The sequence below is a fragment of the Lagopus leucura genome, unplaced genomic scaffold (assembly GCF_019238085.1).
Source record: "Lagopus leucura isolate 7727_CA_CO unplaced genomic scaffold, USGS_WTPT01 Super-Scaffold_100004, whole genome shotgun sequence".
Taxonomy (NCBI): Eukaryota; Metazoa; Chordata; class Aves; order Galliformes; family Phasianidae; genus Lagopus; species Lagopus leucura.
In genome coordinates, this window is record NW_024962264.1 from 35923410 (window position 1) to 35949540 (window position 26131).

General features: G+C 40.6%; 1 protein-coding gene across 5 annotated transcripts in view; it reads right to left on the bottom strand.

The window, feature by feature from the left end:
- UGT8 (UDP glycosyltransferase 8) overlaps window positions 1-26131 on the bottom strand; it is a 45440-nt gene that overhangs the window by 6581 nt on the left and 12728 nt on the right. For 4 of the 5 annotated variants that reach the window (XM_042870442.1, XM_042870446.1, XM_042870445.1 and 1 more), the window contains exons 2-3: window positions 19663-20486; window positions 2006-2148 (exon numbers count right to left, since the gene is read on the bottom strand). In XM_042870442.1, coding sequence (XP_042726376.1) covers window positions 2006-2148; window positions 19663-20484 — 965 coding nt within the window. In that variant the 5' untranslated portion in view covers window positions 20485-20486. Of the gene's footprint in view, window positions 1-2005; window positions 2149-19662; window positions 20487-21410; window positions 21467-26131 lie in introns of all 5 variants that reach the window. The other variant, XM_042870443.1, reaches the window with a different exon arrangement.

Consider the following 26131-nt stretch of genomic DNA (forward strand, 5'->3'; position numbering starts at 1 on the left):
TGCTTCTTTACTGAAAACGGATTAATACTACATGAGTAACTCCACTGATAACAGCACATCAGCACACAAAAAGTAAACCCCACTACCAACATAAGGCATTCCCATTCCGTTGGTCAGTTTCCGACAGCTCTTAAGAACTGACAGCATCTCACTTTAAAAGGAATTACTAGTACAAGGGAAAGGGTGACAGTCCAGATTACAAGGCAAGAAGCTACCGATGGAAAAGTTGGGATCAGACAGTAGAACAGCTACATTCTGGTTACTTAATCGACTGCCCAAAATCTAGTGACAATGTCTTGCTCACCTGAGTGAGTTTCTTGGGAAAGTTTAATTAACAGAATACAACCTTTAAATACAAACTGATTTGTGTGCCACATACACAAATCTGCTTTTATGCAAATTAAATATATTCCAAAATGAAAAAGAAGATGGAAAAAAGTAACAATGACTAGAGATTTTTTATATTTTTCTTTTCCTGACAGTTCCAGAAGAGAGCTGTCAGAAAAAAAGAAGCATTCTGGTTATTAGAGAACACTAGAACAGTAACTACATAAAGAACCATCTAGATATTCCCAATTAAGTAAAGCAATAAGCCTGCATATTCCATATGTTGAAAAATAAACTGAACAAATTTCTTGACCTTATATAAAAGCAAGTCAACCATAAATCTCATACTGGTTTTGGTGCTAAACAGTACCACATAACCAGAAGAAAATTAAGAACTCTAGGGATTTTCTTGATTTGGCATTCTGACATAAGACTGTCAAGCAATACCATCATTCCCATTCTCAGAAACTTTTAGCACAAAAGCTGCCCTACTTCCAACACAGATCAGAAATCAATAATCTGAAAAGCAGAAAATGACAAAGTGAAACTGGACTCAATTTCATATTTTTGATGTCTCATTATGGAACTCAAATTCCCACTGATGTGACTGAAAGCCATTTGCTCAGCTCTCCCAAAGGCCCTATCTCACAACTAAATATCTTCCCATCCCAGGAATTATGATAGAAAGAAATACGAGTTAGGTCCCTGTTGAGGGACTTTTTGGATAAGCAACAAAAAATAGAACAAAAAAAGAAACAACAAAAACAACACTGGTAAGAATGGCACTAGTGAAATAAAATATAAACAACAGAAAGCTTCAATTGAAATTGTTACTTTTGCATTCAAAAAAATCCCCAAGAAAATATTTAAATGGATTCCTTATTTACTAGAGAAAGTGGATACCTCCTACACTAAGAAATCCAGCAAAAACACGATAAAAGCATAGTGCAATGCAAAAGGCAGTAAGATCAACTGAGATGAATTACAAGTCAAGCACTGCTGCAGTATTCACAAGGAACAAAGAGCAATGGTTCACATTAATTCCTCTAAATTATATTCCAACGTGATGAAGCACGTAAAGCAGAGCAGACTAACAACAGTTGATCCTCAATTTGCACATTAAGTTTAGAGAGCCTCTCACAATGTTTTTACTATAACAAAAAAATCTTATTACTTATTCATTCTTCTGCAGATCTTTTCTCTGATTCCTTGAAGAAAAAGACAATTAAGAGGAACAATTATCAGAGTCCATGTTTGCATAAGATAGGGGGGAAGGAAGTAGGAAAGCTGGTGGGTGAGGGGAAAGCAAGCCTTGAATCCTTCATGGGACTAGATAAGGAGAATGACACACTCACTCCCTAGAATGGCTTCTTGATTAGAAGTGACACAACTAAGTCACAAATGTTACAACCTTTTACACTCTTTTCACTGTCCTCAATCCTAGGATATAAATTCAGTAGAGGAGTATATAACCTATACATTATCCTGCCTCAAAATCATTGCTCTTTCTTATTGCCAGAGGACTGTCATGCCTGTTCAAAGAGCATCTTTCAAAAGAGTTAGGTTCTCTGTGCCACCCAGGCTGATTTCAGATTCTGCATTAGATGCAATACTAAACATGGCCCAATAGGAAATGACCGTGCTTTCAATTACCCCAAGTACGTGTCATTGCACCTACCTCCAAATAACTCGCTGTGGCAGTCTTGCCAGAGCATGTGCTAACTTGTTTGCAACGTCCTCTGACAGGTATTTCACTCCAGCTCCAAACGACACGAGGACAAAGCCATTTTCATTAGCACCGTTAACCCATGTTTGGAGATCCTGTTGAAGTAAAGTTTATGCAGAACACTTAGAAGCACAGGTAACCAACAGACACATTAAATAAGCATTGCTTAGCACAGGCATTTTCTGGTCCCTCATTACTTCACAGGTTAAATTTCAGCAGTCATAAACATTTTGGAAATTACTAAGTGCAATGTTTGAAAATAAATGGTATAGACTATGAACATCAAAATTCTTTCAGGTTTGTTCTAGCTTCTGTATTAACAACTAACCTCCCAAGACAATTATTTAACCTGTTATTTGGCACATTCACATGTCAAACAAACAAACAAGAAAAACAACAAAAAACACTCGGTATTCTCACACAGCAAAATATAAGTAGATCTGTCTTGAAGTATCAGCCCCAAAGTAAAACCCAGGGAAAAAAAAATGAAGAAAGTCAGGGACTCTATACCATCTCCAGCATTGAAGAAGATGATAGTACACAGTAAAGGTTATTTTTATTTAATTAATATAAAAATAATAAAACAACCTGACAGAAGCCAGAGCCTTCAAAAAACATCTCCCAGCACCAGGCTGCTGCAGCCCTCAGTCCAAAGGGAGGCAAAGCAGGCATGAGGAGGTCTGCTGCAGTCTTAGAGCATCATTCCCAAGTGTTGAGATGACGTGCCAGAGTGTGCTATGACACTCACTCCTTTCAGTCAGGAGCTAAAATGGCTGTTCAGTACAATGACAGAGACTTCATGTGTAAAGGAAAAGGCACAGTCTAGCACCTCCAAGCAACTGTGATTACTGCTGAAATCAAGGGTGAAATTTTCATTGGGACTGAAGAAATCAGCAGGCCAGAGACGTGGCCTGAGCCTAGCCGGTACAGGAGCCTTCAGAGATGATGCATTTACCCAAGGCCTGAGCTCCGCTAGCTGTAACTTGCAAAGAAAAGAGGAAAGAAACACACCAATATCCATACAGTTCTAGTATCCAGACCCATGTGTGTATTGCTGAAGGTCCGCTCCTAATACATGAGTACCTGAAGATGCACTTCTCTGTGCCAATGTCATCTCCACCTCGTAGCTGTGAGGGAGAGGAAGGTGGCAGCAATGCAGCTGCTCTGTGACATGCTCTGAGGCATTCCACACACATTTCCAAAAGACCACGAAGGTCTGCGAGCACTGCCTGGTGCGCTGAACTCAGTCTCAGCTCTGTGCTTCAGACCCAAGCATCCGAAACGCTGGCCATCCAGCTGCTGTTGGCCACGCAGGCCCAGCAGATCTCTGAGCAGCAGCCAGACACCATTGCGGGATGCATCTGAAAACAGCTGTGTCTGTGAGGAGAGCAAAGCAAGGCCTGTGCCAGTAGTACCAGCTTGCAAGCAAACCCACACCAAGTGCTGCTGGGCACCTTCAAGGTGTCACTGTACTAAAATCTCCCTGCACTGATTCCAGCCACATTCCCAGCTAGCGTGGCAGACAGGTAACAGTTAAGTTACAAAGGAGACAGCAAAACCTGAGCCTCGGGGCTGACTCTGTGGCAGTGGGGTTTATGTAACTGGTAAAAACGCAAGCCAGCAGATGCACCTACCTAACACTAGCAGCTCTCTGCAGAGTCAGAAGAAAAAACATCTGAGGGCATTAGATGGAGCAGAGCTGCAAGCTAAACAAGTCTCAAATACAAGAGCAATGTCATCAGTCTTCAAAAAGAAAACACAGAAAGATGTAAAAGGTCCACCGTGCCACTGCTTGTGGAAACAAATTCAATTTCTGATTTCCAATACAACTGTTTACAGTGGAAACTAGACAGTTAGCCCACTGACTTACAGATGGCAGCGTGCCAATACCTTATTTTTTCCCAGGATTGGTTTAACTCCATTATCATCCAATCAAAATGTAAGGCTGCTCAGCAATAGGAAATGAGCAAAAGGAAAATTAAGTGCCCTGTTCACAATGTGCCCCTTGTCCTGGCAATAAATAGCAGGCTAGACAGCAACGGGGCAATGCTGCGCTATCGTATCTGGGCACAAAACCACAAAAGCTATCACAAAAACCAGCAGGCATAACAAAGAACCATACATTAGACACTAGTCCCTGTTGTGCACTGGAAAAAGGGATTTCCATTTTCTCTAGAATTCATGCTTCATTTTTCTTCATCTTTTTTCCAGTACCCTTTCTTCTCCATTTTTTTCCTATATCTGCAGAGGGAAGGGGAGTAAGGGAAAAGGAGGGGGAAGTGTGTGCAACCTGCCTCGAAACTGAATCACTTATTATTGCCTACACTTTTGGCAGAGAAGTTTCCAGATGGTTTTGTGATTTATTTCAAGTTTGTCCTTGAATTTTACTTAAAGACCTGAGGCATGCTCCAAAAATAATTATATTATACTTGCTTAGTGGTTCAACTACTTACATCTTGAGCTACTTCCTATCTGCTCTTTAAAGTTAAACAGAAGAAAAAAAAAAGTGGGCTTCAATGATAAGTCTTTCTGAAAATCAATCATGTACTGTGCTCTAAATGACAAATATGAGACCATCTGCAATACATGATCATGTTATACTCCAAGAACTAAAGTTACCTGTTGTGAAACTCCATGTGTCTTGTGTTCCCCTTCATAAGCAGGATGCAATTTATTTCTTAGTATGTATCTTCCACACAACTATTTGTTTGTGCTGAATTATCTTGTGGCATTACAAACGTAAGGCTCAAGAAGCCAGTGAGGGGAGGCATTCTGCTGCACATCACACTTGCAAACAAGGAAGAACTGGCCATGAATATGAAGGTCAAGGGCAGACCTGTTTGCAGTTATTAAGAGGCAGTTGTACAGGATAATGAGAGGACAAGGGTGAGTCTCCTGAACTTCAATAGAGCTGACTTTGGCCTTTAAAGGGACCTGCTTGGAAAATAGGTGCAATATAGTCCTGGAGAGAAAAGAAGGGCTCAGGAGCATTGGTTGATATTCAAAAGCATCATCTCCTCCAAGCTCAAGTCCAGCTGAGAACATGTTTACTTAAAAAAAAAAAAACCAAAAAACAAAAACCACCATTGCTGGCACTGCTGCTGAAACACTTTTCACTCAGTATCAAAGTCCTATCTACCATGACTTAGGCTTGGTCAGATATGTGGTTTCTAATAGAAATTAGCCTGCTGTAACTCAGATATGGCTCCCAAGACTACTACTACTTCTCTCCATCGAGCTCAATTACAAATTCTGTGATAGGTCACAACCTTGTGATGTATTCACATAATTCAAACTACACATCATTATGTACACATGAGAAGGCGTGTAGTATTTCCTCACATTGACATTTCCAAAACAGTATTCAACAATCTCCATGTGTAGCAAATAGCTATTAAGTTTGAAGAATTTTACGTAAGAGGGAAACGAGAAATGAACTTTACTCTGTACCACAGCAATAGAGTCACTCTAAAAGCAGGCTTTTGTATTTTATTATTGTGCAAAAGGAAGGCAACCTATTTTTATGTTATTATGGCTCATTTCACAGCCAAACCTTAGTAATTCTTCCCTTTGAAACATGTCCTTGATTCAGTAGAACATATAATAAATGTACATACATTATGAAGATACAGGCTTTCCATGGGGGAACTTCACATTTTGACAGGCAAGACAAGATCCTGCCAGCAGACTCAAACAGAATGAACTTGTTTGCCATTTTAAGTGAGATTATAAAAACTAACAGAATGTGAATACCTTCCTTTTGTGCAAACAGCAGCTTTTTGAGTGTTTCCTCTCTTGATGCACTTCTTAAGAGTGGGAACACATGCACATCTGTGAGCTCTCACAGCAGGATCCAAGTAATTCAAGTTTCCATTAACTTCAGAGGAAGCACACCTGACTTCAACAGCCAGGCGTATGCAAGGAGGTGAAGTGAGGTTTGCCACGCTCTGAGCTGCAGAGCCATAAACCAGCTCTGATTTTACAGGTGTTTAACTGGATAAAGGTTAGTGCAGTAGGTGAGGACCCATCTCCGAGAGAAACCATCTACATGGCTATCGGAGGCTTCCAGACCAGAGGTGGATGATGCCTGCCCAACTCAAATCTGAAACTTAAGAACTTGGAATTTGTCCTTTGGTTCTATTTTAAAACACAAAATTTGACAGAGGCAAAACTGTTCTGAGCCAAACTAGAAACAATCCAGATTTTCAACTCAGTTTATCATATTTTGACACCAACTAGAAGTTCTTCCATTCAAATTTGCCTGCATTTTACTTAAGCCTTACTTCTTGCTGGTAGTAAGAGGAATTGCTTGCCTGCCTCCTGATCTGCAACTCCTTTCCAATCTGCTTCCCCAGAGGGGTGCTGAAATCACCGCTGCGCAGGAGCTGCAGAAAACAAACTGCAGACTTGTCAGAACAAAGGTTCTCCATGCATATATTTGTATAATTTCTGGCATAACATAGCAATAATTAAATAGGATCACTAAACATTGCTAAAAATGCAAGAGTCGGGGTAAAAATGAGGAAATGGAGAACAGGGGAACCAATGCTCCCTCTTTGCAAAGTCACATGAGTTAGTGATCTGGAGGAGTCTACAGACTCAGGTTCCTTTAACTTTCTATAACTATTTCTCGAGACTTTTTTCTTTTTTCTAAGTACAGATTTCCTAAGGTAAAGATCTAGCAGAACTGGATCCAAGTGAGCAGTGTTAATAAACCTTTGGTTGCAGAATCATTTGAATGTTCTGCTATAATAAGCTGCATCACGGTACAAGGCTCACCAAATTTTGTACTTCCCTGTTCTTTATGTAGCATATAAAATATAGCAGTAATAGAGTAAAAAAAAGAAAAGAAAAGAAAAAAAGCAGAGTACAATCTTGGCACATGAAAGAGACTGAATACTTTAGCATCTCCATTACTATAGCCATGCACTAAATTCACGCATATATATATTCCTAATATGTGCTTTGTGAAGCACACAGAAATAAGCAATGCAGGATTAGTAGCTCAAAACTTTTGTTTAGCTCTAATCTTGCAAAACCTAAATTACAGAAGAAACTATGCTGATGCAGTAGAACTCTTTTTCCCCCTTAAAATTTCAGCATATCTTGCCACTCCATTCTTGAGTTGCCTTTCTGCTTTTGTATTGACTTAGACCACATGAGCCCTAGCACTCCAACAATCACTGTCAAGAACTCAAGAACAGAAACCAGAGAAACCAGCTTTGCATTCATCCGGAGAGAAGGAACACAAGCATGGAGTTATCCACCAGTTACTGAGCTCTTAAGACTGGCAGTCACATAAAAAAAACCACTGACCTACACTGGAATTAAATGAAATCATCACTCTGTACACTAAATAGCTTCACAGATAACTAGGCTTACCCACTGTGAACTTAGTTATTTTTTCTTTTAAATCCACTTACACTCCTGTCCTCCAGCACATTCTGTCTTCCTAATTTAATTATGCACCGTATGAAAATAGAGCCAGAATGAGTCACTAGACCTCCCTTTGTTAAAAACCATGTTTTTTCATTTGGGCAGCATTTTACAGCTTCTCACTTGCAGCATGAAAGCCACTTCATTTTGCCCAGTTTAAGTGATGTTTAAAATTTGCTGTAAATTCAGCTTGAATCTGAATCAGGCACAAGAAATATTTCAGTCCTAGCCCCGTCTGCAATTGCTGACATTTCCTTCACTAAGGCAATCTGAACAACTTACCAGAAGTTCTGAGATACAGACCTTGTTTTACCCATTCTGTACTAGGAATCAAAGCCCCAACCAGTTCTAACTCCAAAACTGTGAAGAACTTGAGAGCACAATTCTCAAAATAAGGCAGTCAGTTCTGAATGAAATTTCAAAAAAACTTCCTTCAGGCACTTATGTAACTTCCAGCTGAAGAGAAATGTTGCGGCTTCTAATGGTAAGATCACTAATAAGTTAGACACACAGGTGCATACTGGGACTTCCCAGAAGATACAAACAGCTGAAAAATCCAGGACTGGAGAAAGATCCACAGAAAGAACTTCTGTGAGGCAGACTGCTTTCCCCAGGCTTCCTCAGTAGGCAGCAGAGAGGCTCACGCCCAGGACAAGCTGGGATGCCTCACTGGATACTGCTCCTCCTGGGCCACTGGTGCCTCTGACAGCCACAGCATGAGCGAGGGGGAGCACAGCCCATGTGAAATACCAGAAGCTTGTTTGGTCAGCTATTCTAGCAAGTGTTCAGCTCTGGAACTGAATTTTGAGCTAAATTTTCCAACTGAATGTTGTTTCTCATCCAACTACAGCTTTATGTTTTATATTCTCAACAGAAAATCATCATCTAATAAATACATTTATTGATTACCATCTTTATTTAAGTGATTAAATTAACACGTGCTACAGTACAAAAACACTTCAGCGTGTCCCAATTACAACTCTGTGTCAAACCCTGTCAGGTCTGCCTGTCCTCATGTTAACATTCATAAAACTCGTATTGTTTGGGCAAATCAGGAAAGTCAGGCACTATAACAGTTTGGGTAAAACAGAAAAGGGATTGTAATGGTGAGCCTTCTTTTGAAGTTCCCTACCAGTTGAGTCAGATCTCTGGTTTTCCTTATGATGATTGCCTGATTCTGACATTACAAGTTCAAGGAGGTATCAAATTACTTTCAATTATATCCCACATCAGATGTTTTTTCTAAACCCTTTTAAGATGGCAGTTAAACTCTTACAGGTCTCACAAGAAAGCACAGCGCTGGCACAGATCAAATAAAAGGCAGTTGGTCAACATTCCCTTCCTGTTCCCCTCCGCCTGCAGGTAGGAGGCTTTCACACACTAACCAACTGGCCTCGTGCCCAATTCACCCCTTTCAGGCAATACACATTTGCTTTTACAGCACTCCCTTGTGTAACTCACATATACCACACACAGACTACCTGATCAGGCCGCTGCTTTTTCAAAGCTAACAGTATTTACTGCAGTCAGAGCTTAGCACAGGAGCTGCTATTACGACCTTGCCTTGTTCTCTTCTCTGAGTTCAGCTGGCTGTGCACAATCATTTCTCTAAGACACTACATTATGAAGGGTGAGGGATTTTGCATATAGATCGGTCTTTTATTTAAGTTGTCCCTTGTGCCTGCATAGGGAGAATATAAGCACTTATTGATTTATGCTCTCCTATAGGCGGGATGGGGGTTGGGGGAATAAATAAACCAAATAAAATAATCTTTTTACCATTCTCAGACAGGAATGCCATTGTGCCGACCCCACTATGTGAGCTTTGTTCTGTTTGGTTTGCTAATTAGCTATTCTTAGCAGGCTTGGATGCTAAATGCACAGCTGTGACTATAGAGTGAGGACCCAGCTGGCAGTAACCAGTGGTGCCTAATACTGAGCTTCGCTTCAGATAAACAAAGTACACAAGTACAAACATAACCGGGTTTAATAATCGAAGCTTTCCCTGTTCAGCTGCTCGATTGAAATGAGCAATAGCACAAATGTCTGTTCTCTGAAGATGGTTGCAAACCACCACCCTCCAATGGGGAGCACAGGCGCGCTATGCAACTTCGGCTGCAGAATGCTGCTCAGGGCAGACAGAACCAGATCTATTTCAAAATAAATAAATAAAATAGCTCTCTGAAGCGGACTTTAGAAAAAAGATAATGACAAACGAACAGAAAGGTACACAGTTTTTTTAGTGACTTAACTTTTCTGACATATTCTAAATAGTATTTTTCTCACATGTAGTATTTAAATACTCTACTAATACATTTTAACTTCATTTCAGATTTTATTAAAAGAAAAAACAAAACACTGCATCAGCAGAGGCAGTTAAAGGCCACATATGAAGGTCACATCAGAAGTAATGCCTCCTATTTGCTTCCATGGAAACTGCAATACATACAAAGAGCACAGCAAATTAGAGCAAATAGATAGAGCAAATTCTTAGCTACAAAACACTATTTTTCAACAGCATCACCACCATTAGCTGTGCACTTTCACCCACCTACCTACGATGTACAAGAGTCTGCACACTGCACCTGTCAAAGACTGCACTAATGGAGGTGACCCACTGTCTCTACTGCCACTGCTGAAACACACCACCCACCACCTCACTGGGCTCACATCCACAGTCTGGTCTCTAGAAACCTTCAGCAGCCATCAATGTCAGTGGGCGTCATTTCTTCTGCATGGAGGAATTCAACAACTCTTTGCTTCATGCACACTTCCATGTTAGACAACACTGTCAGCCTGCCCCTCTGCTGCCAATCTGTCACATGGCAACAACATGGAATGGAATACTGGTGGGAAGGCTCAGCCTCTACTGCCATACCACCAACATCTGCTTCTGACGTTGTGGGCCAACATCATAAAATACAAGACGTTGCTTTCAGAGCAGCCCTCTTATGTGCAAATTATATGACCTTTACTGTCACTCAGCAAACAGGGTCCTGTCGCATCACTCGAAGGCTACAAAATAATATGTCCGTCTGGGTAAAGCCAGAGAAGCATCATGACTTTAGGCAAAGCTTGATGTTTGGCTTGACTTGCCATCAGTTCGCCTGTCACTTAACAACCCATTGCAGTATCTCCTGTGCAGAGCAGAGGACACGAGGCGCTGCCGCGAGCACCAGACTGCAGTGACCGGGACAGTCGCGGTGCCCTGACTCCACACATCCAGCTGCCAGCTGGCTAAGCCACAGCCCTTGGCTCATCTCCACAACATGCTGAAGGTTATTTTTCAGCTAGCAAAATTCCTGCCTTTTAAAAGCATGCTGGTTCCATTGTATCAGAATCTGCACTGTTTTGTAACACCAGACTCAGTTCAACTAACACCTGCCACACTCTTCCCAAGCAGAACAAGCTCATTCCTGTGCTTCTCAATTAATTAATCGCAGATTCTTTTCTCAGATACAAGCTGCTGTCCATCACCCACTTCTCTACTGGGAACATGTAACTGAGTTTAACTTTATAGAGTTCTATTCCTCCCCCTAAATTCCCCCGCCCCCCCCCTTCATTCTGTCTGTGAAAATTAAAAATGAAAAAAAAAAAAAAAAAAATATAAAAGGTTCTCTTTTTTTTTTTTTTTTTTTTTGGCAAAGTCTCAATTTACAAAGCTTTGTATCTGTCTTCCCTAGATACACTGTTGGCTGACCTGCACCATGTACCAAGCTGATAAGAAGCTAATATATCTCAGAATGAATAAGGCAATTTCAAAAACAATAGTTGAGGTATAAAAGATAGCATATTCAGGTTACAGCATCAGACTCAATTCCTCTATTTCTTGCTGTCTAGAGCTACTGTCTGTAAACTACTCTAACACTCCCAGTCACAAAATAGAACATAACTTCTGAACTGCTTCCTGCAAGGTCTCCAAGCAGTGCTAAGTGCTCCACTGGCACATATTATCTAAGAACTCTGCTGATAACAAAGTGCTTCTTTAACAGTATTAGGCACAGATTCAGCCCTGCTGGGAAACACATTCAGTGTCTTCCTACTGTTTCTCACTAGTTTAGTATATATACAATGCCTGTTTGCCTCATCAGAAACACACTGAAAAGTATGTTTTAAAACACCTCATGAAACTTCTCAATGTCTAGAATGTTGCATTTTGACCTCTAGTGCCTTTTCTCATTTGACGATCAGTACCAAAAGAATGTTTAAGGGCATTTAACTTTGAAGAGGAATGAATTTCAGACTCCAAACACCATTAAGAAACACAGCACCACAAGCCTTTGTCTTTTGTCTGCCTGCTCTAGAGTTACAGCATATCCAATGAAGCCTCTGAGAACACAGTCTACCTAAAACTAGAGGTCAACCAGAAACTGCTGTGCAAGTACTTCCCTGATGCAATGCTCTTCGTCAAAAATCCATTACTCACCAGGCCTTTGGCAAACGCCCTGGGAAAGCAACCTTGCTTTACAAATGAATGGAAGAAAGGCAGTTGAAAACAAGAAGCCTGCCCTTCAAGAGAGGTTATCAAAATGACTGCATACTGACAGAGCAATAGGTACAAAAATGGCATCCTCACATCCAGGGTTCCAATTAAAAACACTGTTGGCACTAACACAGAAGCAGTACTTTTTTCCTCTTAAAAAATAAACACAACATCCTCTAGAACATGTAAGCATGCACAGAAAAGAAGTATTACATGCAAACCAAGGTTATAGCAAGCCTCCTATAATTTCAGTAATTGCATATGTAGTAGAAAAGCTGTTTAAGAAGAAGGGTGTTGTTTTTTGTTCTAATACGGATAACTGTTTTCACTTACTCCACCTACAGGACATTAGGTCAGATTAGATTTCAACAACTACAGGGATAAGAAAATTGACAAGTAGCTGAATTTTACATCTAGGCCTTCACATTACAACTATTGTCCTATAAACCCGTCCATAAATCCGCATTATAAAGTAATTTAGGCAAGCCATTTTGTTTTCCACTGCTCCAGTACAACATTTGTACTCTGCGGATGGCAAGAGAGCAAAGTTTAACCTGCAGCTTTTATTTGATAATGACAAGTGGTTACTCGCTTCTCAGTCAGGTTGAATAGTTTTTCCCTCTATCCTACCCTCTCTCTTTTTAAAAACATATGCATGCATATATGCATATATGCATATGGGCAGTGTGTATATAGGTAGTCAGTCATCAGCCCTTTACCAGGCTTAAGATCAGCTGGCTTCCAAGTCTCTTTAAGTGGTAGGATGTCCTACCCTTTAATAAAACCCCCCTAATCACAGCTGGTTGGGGTGATGCAGAAGCTCTTCAGAAGGCCCCACCTACTTCCCCAACACCACCTTTGCATAAGCATCATTAACAGGGATTAAGCATTAAACTGGCCTTTGCTAAGCAATTCCCTCTTGTCACCTCTCTCCAGACCTCCGATCCCTCAGGGCCTCACAGTGCCAGCAGGATGCAGCACAGCTGCCAGCACACACCCCAAGGCACAGCAGCTCTCAGCACACAGGCACCAGAGCATGGAACATAAACTGGGACACATCAGCCAGATACCCACGTGTTTTCATGACCTAAAAAACTATCACACAGGTGATACACAGATCAGTGTTTTGCTGTCTTCAGAAGCTAGGAACTGCTTATCCTGTCGCTGGCTACGCAAGATAACTCGGATAGTCTTCCCAAGAAGTAGTGGTTTTGTCCAAAGAATTTTTCACAGCCCTGTTCATCTCCCTGGAGAAAGGAATAAAAGAGTGCACTGTCAGGACTACTGAGCCAGACTATGAAATACTTTATTATTTTTGGATGTAAAATATGCTCAGAAATTTCAGTCGTAAATATGCTGAAGTTGGACAACGAAAAACAAGAAGCTGAAGACATATTAGTAATTTTCCTAGTGCTCTCCAAAAGATCAGATAAAAATTTCTGAAACCACAATGCTGAAGAGGTTATGCATCACCTACTCTAAGCTGCTAAAAAAACATTGGGGGCAATGAAACCATGGGTGACTGTGCCCCTCCTCCAGCCTCAGATGTCACCAACCCCTACAAGTGACCCTGCTGCAGACTCAGACATTCCACTGTCCTCAAGGATGGCTGTCTCCTAAACCTAACCAGCAACAGGGCAAATAAATGCCCAAGCAGGTTATTAGCTGAGCACAATGTATCCTAATGTTTTACCTAAATAACTTCTAAGCAACTTAGGCACCTGACGAGAAAATCTGGCATGATTACAAAGGCTTATTTTTTAAAATCAATAACATTAATAATTAGGCTTGCAGCTCTTGAACGTCAGCTCTGAACACCCGTAACTATTCAAACACACCATTCAAACTGATGCATTCTAAATACTAAAGAAAAGATGTGCATTTGATAACAAGATCTTATCTGTCATTTCTCTACATGATGTTAGGAATTGTAACAGTCTGGCAAAAACGATCAGAGAAATACAACCAGCTCGTTATTTGCCCTCCATACAGCTTAATCTCACAAACTTGCACCTGACACTCATGCACATTACCAGAGTAAATTTTATTAATTCGTACACTTCAGTACAAAAATGAATTAGAACATTTTAGATCAGAAAAGCTTTTTATTGTAATAGCTTACACTATTTTCTTTCAATAAAGAATATAGTCAAACACTTTCTGATGCTTTAGCTCTCAGAAACTGACTTATGCAACACCCAAGTTCTGGACCTTGCATTCTCCACTCCAGTCACTTGAGCTAAAGAAATAACCACGTTATATGACTACCTATGAACCAAGTGAACTTGATTTTTGCTGGACAGCACAGAATCACCGAAGGCCACAAACGTGGACTTTTGTTACCAGCGTCCTCAGGAGACTCAATGTTTGCTCATCTGAGTGCTGGATGCCAGCTTCTGTACTCAGAGCACCTCCTTCTTAAGTGTACTGGAGATGCTTAACTGATTTCCAAAATCGCCACAGCACCCTCTTCCCTTTCTCTTCCTATTCAGGTACATGCTGAGTCACATTTCTTTCCAAATTTGAAATGCATCAGTATAGCTAGAACAATCTTCATCAACCTAGCAATACTGGAGCATCTGAGACTGGAGATCATGATAGGAAAAAGGCACTCTTCTGAGGACCTCAGACTACGTTTCCTTGTGTAGCAGAAGTTCAATAGTCCATGGTAAGAAAGCTGGACTTGGAAATGTACTTCAAGGCCAAAATGTCAGATTATATGGTACAGTCCAGAATTTATGCAGTGTCCCTTAAACTCTGACGTCCTTAAAAGGCTTCTGGTCTCCCTAGCTTAATAATAATACACATTTTAAAAGAATTGCTTCACATCATCAGAAATTCATTACCAAAAGGAGCTAAGAACTTTTCTCCCAGACTTAAAAAAAGAGATGGGTGCTATGCAACATGCAACAATCTACTGTTACACTTTGCAAGAGCTTACAAGTCCTTTAATTCAAATGAAATAAAAATCTGATGTAATGAATGTCTCCTTACTGCCCCATTAAATTTTAAAAGTAAATACCTGTGTCAGCTAATGCCAGTCTAAATAAGCAAGGGACTGCAATACTTGAAAAAAATGAAACTTTTTAGCAAAGACAGTTCAAAGGCACCAATTTGTTACATAGATCTAGATCTGCTCAATAGCAAGATTAGATAAGAGATCTACAGAGAAGAGCAAATAAGTTACTGTAATTACTACTTGATGACAACTGTGGCTGAAAGGTTAGCTTTTACTTCTGAAATGTGAGCATTCTCGTTTGCAGTGTAAATTTAGTCTACTCAGGTAGAAAAGAATTAAAAACAAACTGACCTTTGTTTCTCTTTTCATAGCAACAGTAAACAGCATTCAGTGAAAAAGAAGTTCCCCAAGATCAGCACTGCAGAAAAGCAGGATATTACAGAGAGGAAGTTATGAAACTTTAAAAGCTGCGCAGATATGAAGAAAGAAAAGCTCAACTCACATTTCAGAGGGCATGCCTGATTTTAGTTAGTGATTTTTTCCATAAACACTAATACAGATGACTTCAAGTACAACTATATCCAAACTGTGGGATTCAATGAACGTTCAAGTGTGCCTGTATAACTAATGGATTTAAACAAGTCTTCCAAAACAACGTTCGCCGTCTTTTCTTACAGCAAAGCTCCTGCTTGTTTTCAGTGCCCTTTGCCCCTCCCTCACAACAGAGCTGGCGTTTCCCAGTGCTACTGCTTCTAAGAGCCACCTCATTTCTACCCTTATTCAAGGACGTATCTTATCAGGCTGATTAATGCTTAACTATGTATCCACCTACTCACAAGATACAAATGCCACAGTAGAAGTCTTCTGTTGTTTCTTAAAGGTGTTACAGTAAATGCCAGTTTCATCCAGCTTAATAGGATCCCTCTGGAAAAGTGTGATACGAAGGAGGCAAAAGAGCCTTTTACTTTTTCATTGCCACTGTCAGCTAACTAGAAAATACTCTCAGGTGACACCATGCATTGACAAGTTGAAGTCAGCAATGACCCTCTGAGCCTGATATTTGTTCTGTCTCCAACTTCCTTTAAGGCTATGATTACCCCTGACCAATTCAAAATACACTCTTCACAGTTATCTATAGAAACCTGGGACTCTTTGCGATACATGGGCAAGTTTTTATTCATTTATTGATAATAGGTACAGTCACATTAACAGATTTGCTTTTCTTCTTTCTTTCTTTTTTTTGGCACTCCCTTGGGGAAACGCAAAAGGTGGATCAGAGGCTCATGTTTTGAAGTGTCAGGGCAGACTGCACACCAAAGCTACATGTGGTAAACTGCAGCTCTAATTACTACAGAGCTCAGCATGCACCAAAACTCATGTCCACTACATGAGGTAACTGCATGATGCTGCTTTCTGATCTCTGAACGGCAACAAAGACGTGTCCTGCAAGTCCAGTTTCCTCCCCATGACGTGTGATGTGCATAGTTAACAGATTGCTCCCACAGGGACTCCAAGCTGCCTGTACCCAAGCACCGTACCAGCATAGCAGGAGCATGTTTGGCTCTGCACCTACCCTGTGAGTGGTCCAGAAGCTTGGCTACCTTCACTCTGGACATTCGCCAGCATCCCTACAAAACATGTAAGGTAAAGCCATCCAAAAGGACCCTTATGTTCCTTATGTTCCCTGTTAGACTTCAAGTATTCAGGTAAATAAAGCTGCCAGTTTAGCACCCTCCAAAAAGCATCTGGTTTACATGTACCAAAAGTATTTCACAAGCCAAGCCAGCATGAACTATATGGGGGCAATTGTGAGATTTACATGATCATTCCACAAGCCTGAATAAAAATGTTAATATAGATTAAACAGAGCAAAGAGAGAGTTAGGCCCCCTCCTCTTCCATGACATGGATATTAAGTACTTTCTCCTGTGTACTACTTTAAAAACTTTATAGCTTTCCTTTAAAGACATTGTAGGGAAAGCCCAGGTGCAAGGTCTGAGCAACTGTACAACACAGCTACAGTGCCCACCAGAATCAAACAGCAGCAATACTGTGGCTGTTTAAAAGGCCCTGACCTTTGTTTTCCTAATGGACTGTTCCATTACTACTCTGCTCCCTTTCTTTCTGAGGCCTCGTTAAAAACTAGAGCTTTTCAGTTTCACTTAGGAATTGTGATAATTGCTAAGGAGAGCAACAAAGTTTTCTTTCTTTTTCCCAACTACAAGGTAGCGGGCCCTGGAGCTCCACAGGGAACACTGGGCCCCAGCAGGAGCAGGCTGGACCCCTTCACCTGAAGGCCAGCGCCCGCAAGAAAAGGCTTGCCACCTCCCCACTGCAGCCCAAGGGCTCGAGAGCCTGCTGTGGTTTTATAAAGAAGACTTGGTTTTGTATTGTGTGTGAATTTCAACTTGGAAACACAGGCTATTTTTTCCCTAGAACTTTTCCAGCTAACGAAGTGGACCAGGCCTACACACAGACAGCTGTCACCAGCCGAACATCCCTCCTTGTGACGACCACCATCTTCTGAGCAGCACCAGCCTTGCGGCTTAGAGGCAGCCCCTGAGGCAGCATCTTTTCAGGCCAGCAACCGCAAGTGAAGCAGCTCTGCAGCAGATTAACACTCATTATTCCAGGGTAAATTTTTTAGCCTTCTGGACAGGTCTATTTTCTGTTTATGTGTATATACTGGTATATAAACACATTTTCATACACACATATGCATATCCGTCAAGCAAAACAGGAAAATAAAACCATTCCTTTAATTTCCTTCCATTTCATTTTATAGAAAAGAAAATATCTACTTGCTTTGGTGACTGTTGGGCTATTTGTTTGAAGACTAATCCATGGAGACCAAAAGGCAGTGTTAGTACAGTACCCAAAGTCATCATGCAACAGAAAGATACTTTTCTTCTTACACAATAAGAAAATATCAATTTAGAAAATGAACAAATAGAAATTCAATCCAGCCAGCAAGGTCTTCTTGAGAAGAATATGGCTGAACTTCGTTACGACAGCAGAAGACTACCTTTAGTCTGTTTTCTTAGGATATGTCTGTATGCTGACTAGTCAGACACTTTCTAAACATAAACATTTATACATGGGTGGAGTATATCAGAAGTGCTGTTTTGTTTACTTACAAAAGTAACAGGCGAGCTGTTACGGGAACCATCATCAATCAAATAACAGTCACGTAAAAATAATCTAAACTTTTTCTCCCCAAACCATGGCAGGCTGCACTTGTATCTCTCTGTGATATTACAAAGAGACATAGTGACAGTGCCCTAAGTGGAAACATAATATTCTAAAACAGAACTCTTTTTGCAAGGTCTGTCTGCTGTCTCCAGCAGCTCCTTACTCCTGAATTCTCATTAGAGAGTTCCTCTTTCCTGTGCAAGTTAGGCTACCCACAGAAACATCCTAATCTGTGCTGAGATTAGACAGCCAGCACATGCACAAGTTTTTGTGAGGACACATCAGACATAGTGTATCATCAGACAAGCTCTAGCATATTCAGAGAGCCCTGGCAAGTGCTTGCTCTTATCCAGCTCAAGTACGTTTAAAGCTGAGCTGGACAGGTGAAAATAAAGGAATTGGTACAGCGTTACAAACCCTGCAGCATAAAGCAGAGAACTGTCTGATATTTTCCAAGTTAATGGAAAAGCCTATTGTTAGGTCAGAACACTGACGTTGTAAAGAAGAAAAAACAGCCTTCCAAGACTATTTTTCAAGGGGAAAAAAAAAAAAAAAAAAGAAAAAAGATGAAAAAACTGGCCTGGTAGATTTCATGCAAAAAGCACAGAAGTAAAGACTGAATGAAACATTTTTAGAAGCAGCCAAGTTTTGTTGAGTGGTGCAGACCTACCTACCTATTTATCACTGAGTGATAAGTGTCTATTACTAGTCATCTCCAATTCAAGATCAATTTGTTCATGTACAAAAGCAGAAGTGCAAGTGACATGATTTTCTATGAAATTTTGTTCTGCCATTGACACTCACTATTGTGCTGGTGAACAAAGGCATTCTTGGCTATCAGGTATCAAGACCACATGGTGCACTGAATTAATCAAGCTTAATTATTAATCTATGCAGTCAGGATTTCCGGAGTCAATCCAACCACACTATTACTATGTCAGCCTGAAACTTGGTGCCTGATGGTAAATGAGTGCACTGTAAAAATCTGCACCCGAATACAGCCCTGGTGTTTATTATGGCAACTCAGAAAATCTCCATTTGATCACCTTTACACATTTTATTCACGCACACCTAGTTTTAAAGCCATTTTTACCTATCAAACCAAAGGAAGCAAACTCCATAAAAACATGAACACCGTGAAATTAAAGATGGCACAACCTATTAATGGGCTTAGTTAAGTATAAGCTTATTCACCTGTTCATTCATGTTTTAATCCACATTTGGTTAAAAGTCAACGATGTAATTTTCAAAGTAGTGTGCACTGCTTTTTTTCCTCTACTGTACAATTAAGCACTTAACTCCAAAGAAGAATACTTCCTGCAACCTCAAAAGTCTCATTCTGAGTTTGCATCTCAGTTTCTCTCCCTGCCTCAAGCCAACTCCAGTTACTTCAAGGGCATATTCCACTGAGCAGCAACAAATCAAGTTTTAAAATTTCAAGATACTAGATCCCATTTGAAATCCACTGCTTAAAACCGTCACTCATCATACGAGGTCAAACAGGTACTGCAGAAATTACTTTAAGCTCAGCAAACCTTACTTCTGGCAGAGGGCTGGCCGGTTTGGTTAGGATTCCTCCCACATAAACGACATTCGGTAGCGTTGGTCTTGGAAACTCCAGTGCTATATCAGTACAAAGCATCCACAGGCTGGATCCGTGAACCAAGTCATACATAGATCGTTCTGGCAGAACCTTGTGCTTCTGCATTATCCTTTCATATTTTGGCAGAACCAAAAAGCTGACTCCAAATCTTGAAATAAGATAAACAAAAGTATTTTTCATCCTCTCAAATAGGTTCATGCGATCTGTAAGTAGCGAGTTAAATTCTGGAACGTAAGAGAGCGGTGCTGGAGCACCCACTTCTGCTGGATACCAGAGGCCAGTGGAAAAGACGGCATACTTAACCCCTAAAAGGTGAGCTATAACAAATCCACACATCTCATTGGGATCTACCAGGAGCAGGTCAAACTTTTCCTGTTTCAGGGTACGCATGAGGTTTTGGTTGCCAACAATCATGTCGCAGTTCTTTGAATAGTGGTCTAGGATGTCGAACAGTTCCAGGGCCGTCAGTCTCCCAGAGAAGATACTCCTCATCTTGGACTGGAGAAAGTCATCTGATGTGCTGCTGTTAAAGATCCCTGGGTAGCGCTGAAGTCTATAGTGATTAGATGGAGGAATCTCTCTGCCTTCAGAGAGGAGAAACACTGTCTGGTGACCTTGGTCGTGCAAGGCTGAGGCCAGAGTCTTGAAAATATAAAGATGGCTTTCAAACATAATTGGCGGCACAACAACAATTTTGGCAGCCCTTGCTATCCCAACAGCGCTCCACAGGAGGATGAAAACTGGAGTGTACGGCTTCATAGCTGAAATGAGAAACAAGAGCATTACATCAACAGCACACAGGTTGGTATTTTACCTGGAAATTAAAAAAGAAGAAAAAAAAAAAAGGTATGTTTTAACTCAGTGGCTATCCCCTATCTCAAAGATGTCTTTGCAATTGGAATGGGGAAGAACAGTGACACAAGGCTTTAGAATAGGTTTGGTAGCGTTCATTTTCCAAAAGGTCTGCCTTCCTCCCTCCCTCTCTGTTTCTATCTGGCACAGAGGGTAGATGAAACCTCTTCCAGCACAGGTAACAATACGGCATCGGCACAACATGGCAGGAAAACTGACAAAAAGAATGAGGTTAGTGCCCCCCACAAAGATACTGCATGCATTGCTTCTGAATTACACATGCTATCTAACAGCTACAGTACCTTGAAGTCAGGTCAGAAAGCTAGACCCTGTAAGATCTGGGATTATATTTAAAATCACAACTACACTGTAATCACAATTACATACTGTGTGAATTGAACACTACCATACTAAAAGACCCAAAGGCTAAAAAGCCATACTAATTCACATCTGAAGGATGCATAGGACGTTTCCTTTCAGCACAGAATATGACTATTTCATAGATATGTTTCAGTCTTTCATCCTTAACTAGAACTTCCACAACAACAATTCTTATTGTTCACTTTGTGTTCACTGTGCTGAAACCCCCACCCTCCTACTGTCAACACATGAGTAATTCTGCTGCAAGCGCTACTGATAACCAACCACAGCTTTCAGGCTGTCCTCTTTCAAACCACAGGTCTCTATTCTGATTTCCTTGACACTTTCTGCTGTTTTGTTTTCACATAAACCAATGAGAATTGAGCACATAAAGACTCTTCCACTACAAGGATGTTGCTTTTCTTGTTTAGTATCAACACTGACCAACACTGAAGTCAAAAGTTGAAACCTACCAGGGAGATGCTACCAAGAATCAATGCAACAGCTTTAATCTTCCAAAAATTACACTCTGCATTTGAGAACAAGAGAAATAAAAGGGAATTAGAACCATGTACATGAATATCCACATCAGCTTCCAGTGAAGCAGTTTTACAGGTGCTAGATTCTAAACCTATTTAAACTGGCACTTACGCAGACACTTAAGCATGAACTCTAGCCCATACTGATAATAATATCCTAAACAAAGGCAGTTCTTGACAGTAGCAGGCTTCTGAGGGACAAGAAAATAATTTTCCTTGCGAATAAAGCCTACAAAACATTGTACATCAAATGAAAGCAAAGCCTACCAGAAGCACGGAGAGGGAACGTCAGCATGCTCCTCAGCCACATTAACCCTCTTAGGATAGGGAAATGAGTACAAGCCAAACCAAACAATCTGCTATTTTCTTGTGCCAAACCTAAGCCATGTGGAAATGAGAGTCCCTCACAGTGTCCTTTATAAATAAGCAGTACAGAAGCTAGTGACGCTACTACTCAGGCCTTATCATCTCCTTGCAGTGTACTGTAAGGTCAGGCTGGACCAGGCTCTGACCAACTTGTTCTAGCTGTAGGCATCCACATTTATTGAGGGGGAATTGGACTAGACGACCTTCAAGGGTTCCTTTTAATTCAAACAATTCTGGGCTTCTATGATTCTACTCCTGTAACTCTCCTAAAACAGATTGCTTAGAATTTTATTTATTTATTTTAAATGTCATGTGAGTTACCAGCTCATCAAAAGAGCATCTTAACTGTATCACTACAATCTAATATTGGACTTTCTGATAATGGCCTATTTTTTTTCCTAGTCCAGCTTCTACAAGTGGCTTGATTTTGAAGCATTTATAAGCATGCACAGAGTTCAAGTAAAGCTGCAAAATTGCAACAAGGCACACAGATTATTTGCATTATGTTTGTCATGTGAAATTCTTAATTGACTTCTGTTCCACACTCATCTTCAGAAAGCCTTAGCCATTACCTAGGACATAACTGACCATCACCAGAATCCTTCCAATTTTAAGTAATCACCAGCTGCTGTCTTTGCACGCATGCAAATTCAATTTAGAAGTCTGTGAGGGCAAAGAGAGCTGGCTTAATCTGCTTTTGTTTTGTCTTCCTGTGAAAAAGCTTGCTGTACAACGAGGTGATGCAAAATCTTACAGTGCCCACAAGCAGGCAGGAAGAAACAGAAGCATAGGAAACACACTGAGATTGCTGGAACGCCAACACATCCATGGGCTGAAGTAGTGTTCTGTCAAGTGCTCCAAGAAGCTTCACTGTTTTGAGGCACAAAGCCCAATTTTACCAAGATAATATGTCAGTGGAAGAGGAAGAAAATTACTTGCCGCAAATATTACCAGCAGCACATATTACTCATCTGACATCAGATGAGATTGAGTTGTTTGCTAAGCTGCTTCAATGAGGGTGTCAGAAGTTACCCCAAAACAGCTCCTCCTCTGCAAACTGCAGTAATCAAAATAAAAATAAACAGCGATTCTTTATTTTTCTCCAACTTCAAAAAAGTACACTTTCTATATGAGAAACAGCTTGCCCCTTGATTAAAACTTAAAACTATTAAAGCTTTGGCAAAAAAAATGAATGATGACATCAACGTCAAGAAAAACAGAAGTCCAGTATTGCATTACTTATTTTTTTTTCATTGTTACATCTGCAGCAGAAACCCCTGACCTACCAGGCTGTTTTTAAAGCATTAAATTGACTTCTCAGTTCAGGCCTTTGCTTTCATTGGTGGCTCTATAAAAGTGCAGCGCTCCACAGAGCTCAGCTGACTTCCAGGAGCCTGACTGGAAGGATGTGCCCAGACCGGGTGCTGTTAATCACTCCACTCAGCACCACGCTTCACTCCCACATGTTCACAGACTGCTAGAGCTGCAGGGGCTCTACCAGTGAAGAACACAGGCCTGGCATCCACAGACAAACAAGCCACGCTCAACTATCATCATCACGCTCTGCAGATCAGCAGTGCTGGAGGATAACACCCACCGGGTAAGTTTTGTTTGGAATAGAAACCATTTATCAATGAAACACTCAAGAAAAGTGATTAATCAAACTTGGAAAAAAAAACGTTATTGACTACACTCCTCATGCTAGAAGCATTCTCATCGTATATTAAGATACCACTTCTGCCAACAGGAGGGATATTACAAAACAGTAAGCATATTGAGAAATGCAGAAAGAATTTATGTTTCTAAATTATTGCAAATCAATGGTAGCAGCACCTGAAGGCAAGCCATGATCCAACAGGCTGCCAGATGCAAGCATCCCGTGGTGCACTTTGATCTCCTGACCTGATACAGGCTGGAGCACAGCACGTCCTAACAAACAGAAAGATACAATCCTTAGCTCCAAGGCCCGTTCTCCACAGCTTACGTCATGCGCATGCCACCCAAAGCCACGCGGCATTACAGCTGCACTTCCTTGGGAAGATTAGAATATCACACTATCTCTTCCCATCCCCGCCCTCAGTCAACAGCTCTGCTTTAAGTGAAAACATATGGGATGGTTTAATCTTCACAAAGGTCCTCTAAAGCACTAGGCTAGCTAACATGATGTCACTATAATTACTGACAGTTTATGAAACATCAGTTTTCCCCATACTGTGGAACCAAGGACTGCAGATGACACAATTCCCTAGATCTTTGTGACATACAGTACCTTCACTAGTCAGAACCAATAAAAACCACATTTCAAAATGTATTATGGAACCCCTCTTTTCACAGAGAAAGAAAAATACGTGTACAGGAACTGCCAAACCACAGAGATACTAAACATGCAACAGTATTAGAGAAACACCCACTAAGAGTCCTTTTTATACTGGGAACAATGGCATTAATCTTATACTGCATTTGACCAGAATAAACCACTCACCAAAATAACTAAAAAGGTAACTGCCTTCTGCTGCTGGATCCTATATTAATAGGAATCATCAGGTGTCCCTGCAGTAAGGAGAAAAAAAAGCCAAAGATGACACATTTCTCCAAGATGTTAATAAGACTTAAAAATCAAAAAGTCTTCCACCTCTTGCCTAGATTTGCCTTCATTAAAGATCTGTTGGTGTCTAAGCTAGCACACAGTATCCTTTTATAGGATAAGGATATATGTTAAGTTTGAGAATGAAAAAGAAAAAAGCCCTTTTTTCTTTCATTTAAAAAATTGCTGAGACAATTGTTATTGAATTGAAAACACTACTACTCAAGCCAAAAAGCCCCAAAACCACAAACAAGTATGGAGAAAAAGGAGATTGAAGGAACAGCTTTAGATGAGTAAAAGCAACTGCTGTCTGTAAAGGGTTTGGCTATTGGAAGAAGTTAAAGAAATACCAAGAAGTTAAACATTAAACCTATTCCAATGGCTTCTCACAGAATTAATGGCCTACATGCAGTTTTTGAAAGGAAAGTAAAAGCACAAGTTTTAACAGCTACTACAGAAAACCAAGCTCCTACTGAAAAGACTGCTAGAAGGATGCTTTCAGCTGTCCAGAAGGTCTAAATTCTGACTTAGTTCTTTGGAAGGCACATTTTCCTATTCATGCAGAAGGACAAAGCAGGACTGAGAACAGGAAATGTGACTATGCAGATAAGAAGTCAGCGTTTTACTCAGGACCTGATACAGGAAGACACGGAAACAAAGAAATCAAGGAACATTTAAGTTTATATGAATTATGTGAGGAAAGTCTTAAAATGCACACTATTAAAATTGAACAAATATTATGCTTGTATTTCAATTCTAAAAATGATTTCAATATCATTCAAATTAATAATTTATGCAGCAATTTATGTCAGTTGCAGCACTGACAAACATACTGAAGGTAAGATTTTCTGCCAATCCTTAATAATATGCCAATCATCCTTTAATTAAAATTTAGACTTTTCCTCTGGTTCCTTTCACCATCCACCTACACACCCTACTATTTCTGAATCTCACAGAAACTCCCATTTTCAAGGCAGAAATGCAATTTTCAGTGGGTTCCTTACTGGCACCATCAGTTCTAGAAGCTGAAGAGGCTGTGAAGCACTTCGGTATGCAGCACAACTTCAATTCAAACAGAGCACTAGTGATAAATACACTTAGAAGTGCATAAGAGCCTGTTACTTTTACATGTACCATAGAAAACTACACGCTGTACAAAAGTAATACTTATTCACTGACACCACCCAATGCTCCTCACTTCCAAAGAAGCAAATGAAGTAGACAGAGACAGAGTAATGTGATGGCAGTAACTTTTTCCAGACCCTTTTAGCCTTTCTGTAGATTTGCTAAGGTCCACCTGGGCAGTTAGGTCAGAAGCCTAGGACCTGTGCCTAGCAAGGTGCCCTTCGCATGAAGCAGCAGCGCTGCTCTGACAGCAAAGGAACAATCTTCCCAGCCACTGCTTGCTCTCATCTTACCTGAAGGTTTCCAATTACTAATTACAATTTAACAGATACGACTACACATTAGAAAAGCAAGCGTACCAACTAGATTTTCACCTCTGCAAACCCAAGAGCAAATGCTGATTAGCACAGAAATGCCTATGTGTGAGTGGTAAGCTAATGAGATACATCACAGAAGTACAATTACCAAAAAGGGGGAAATTTGAGATTTACATGTACTTATGCATGCAAGCAGTGCAAACTGGTACCAGAGTTCAGGTAATGTACAGATTTATTCCTTGAGCCTTGCTCAGAGTATCATC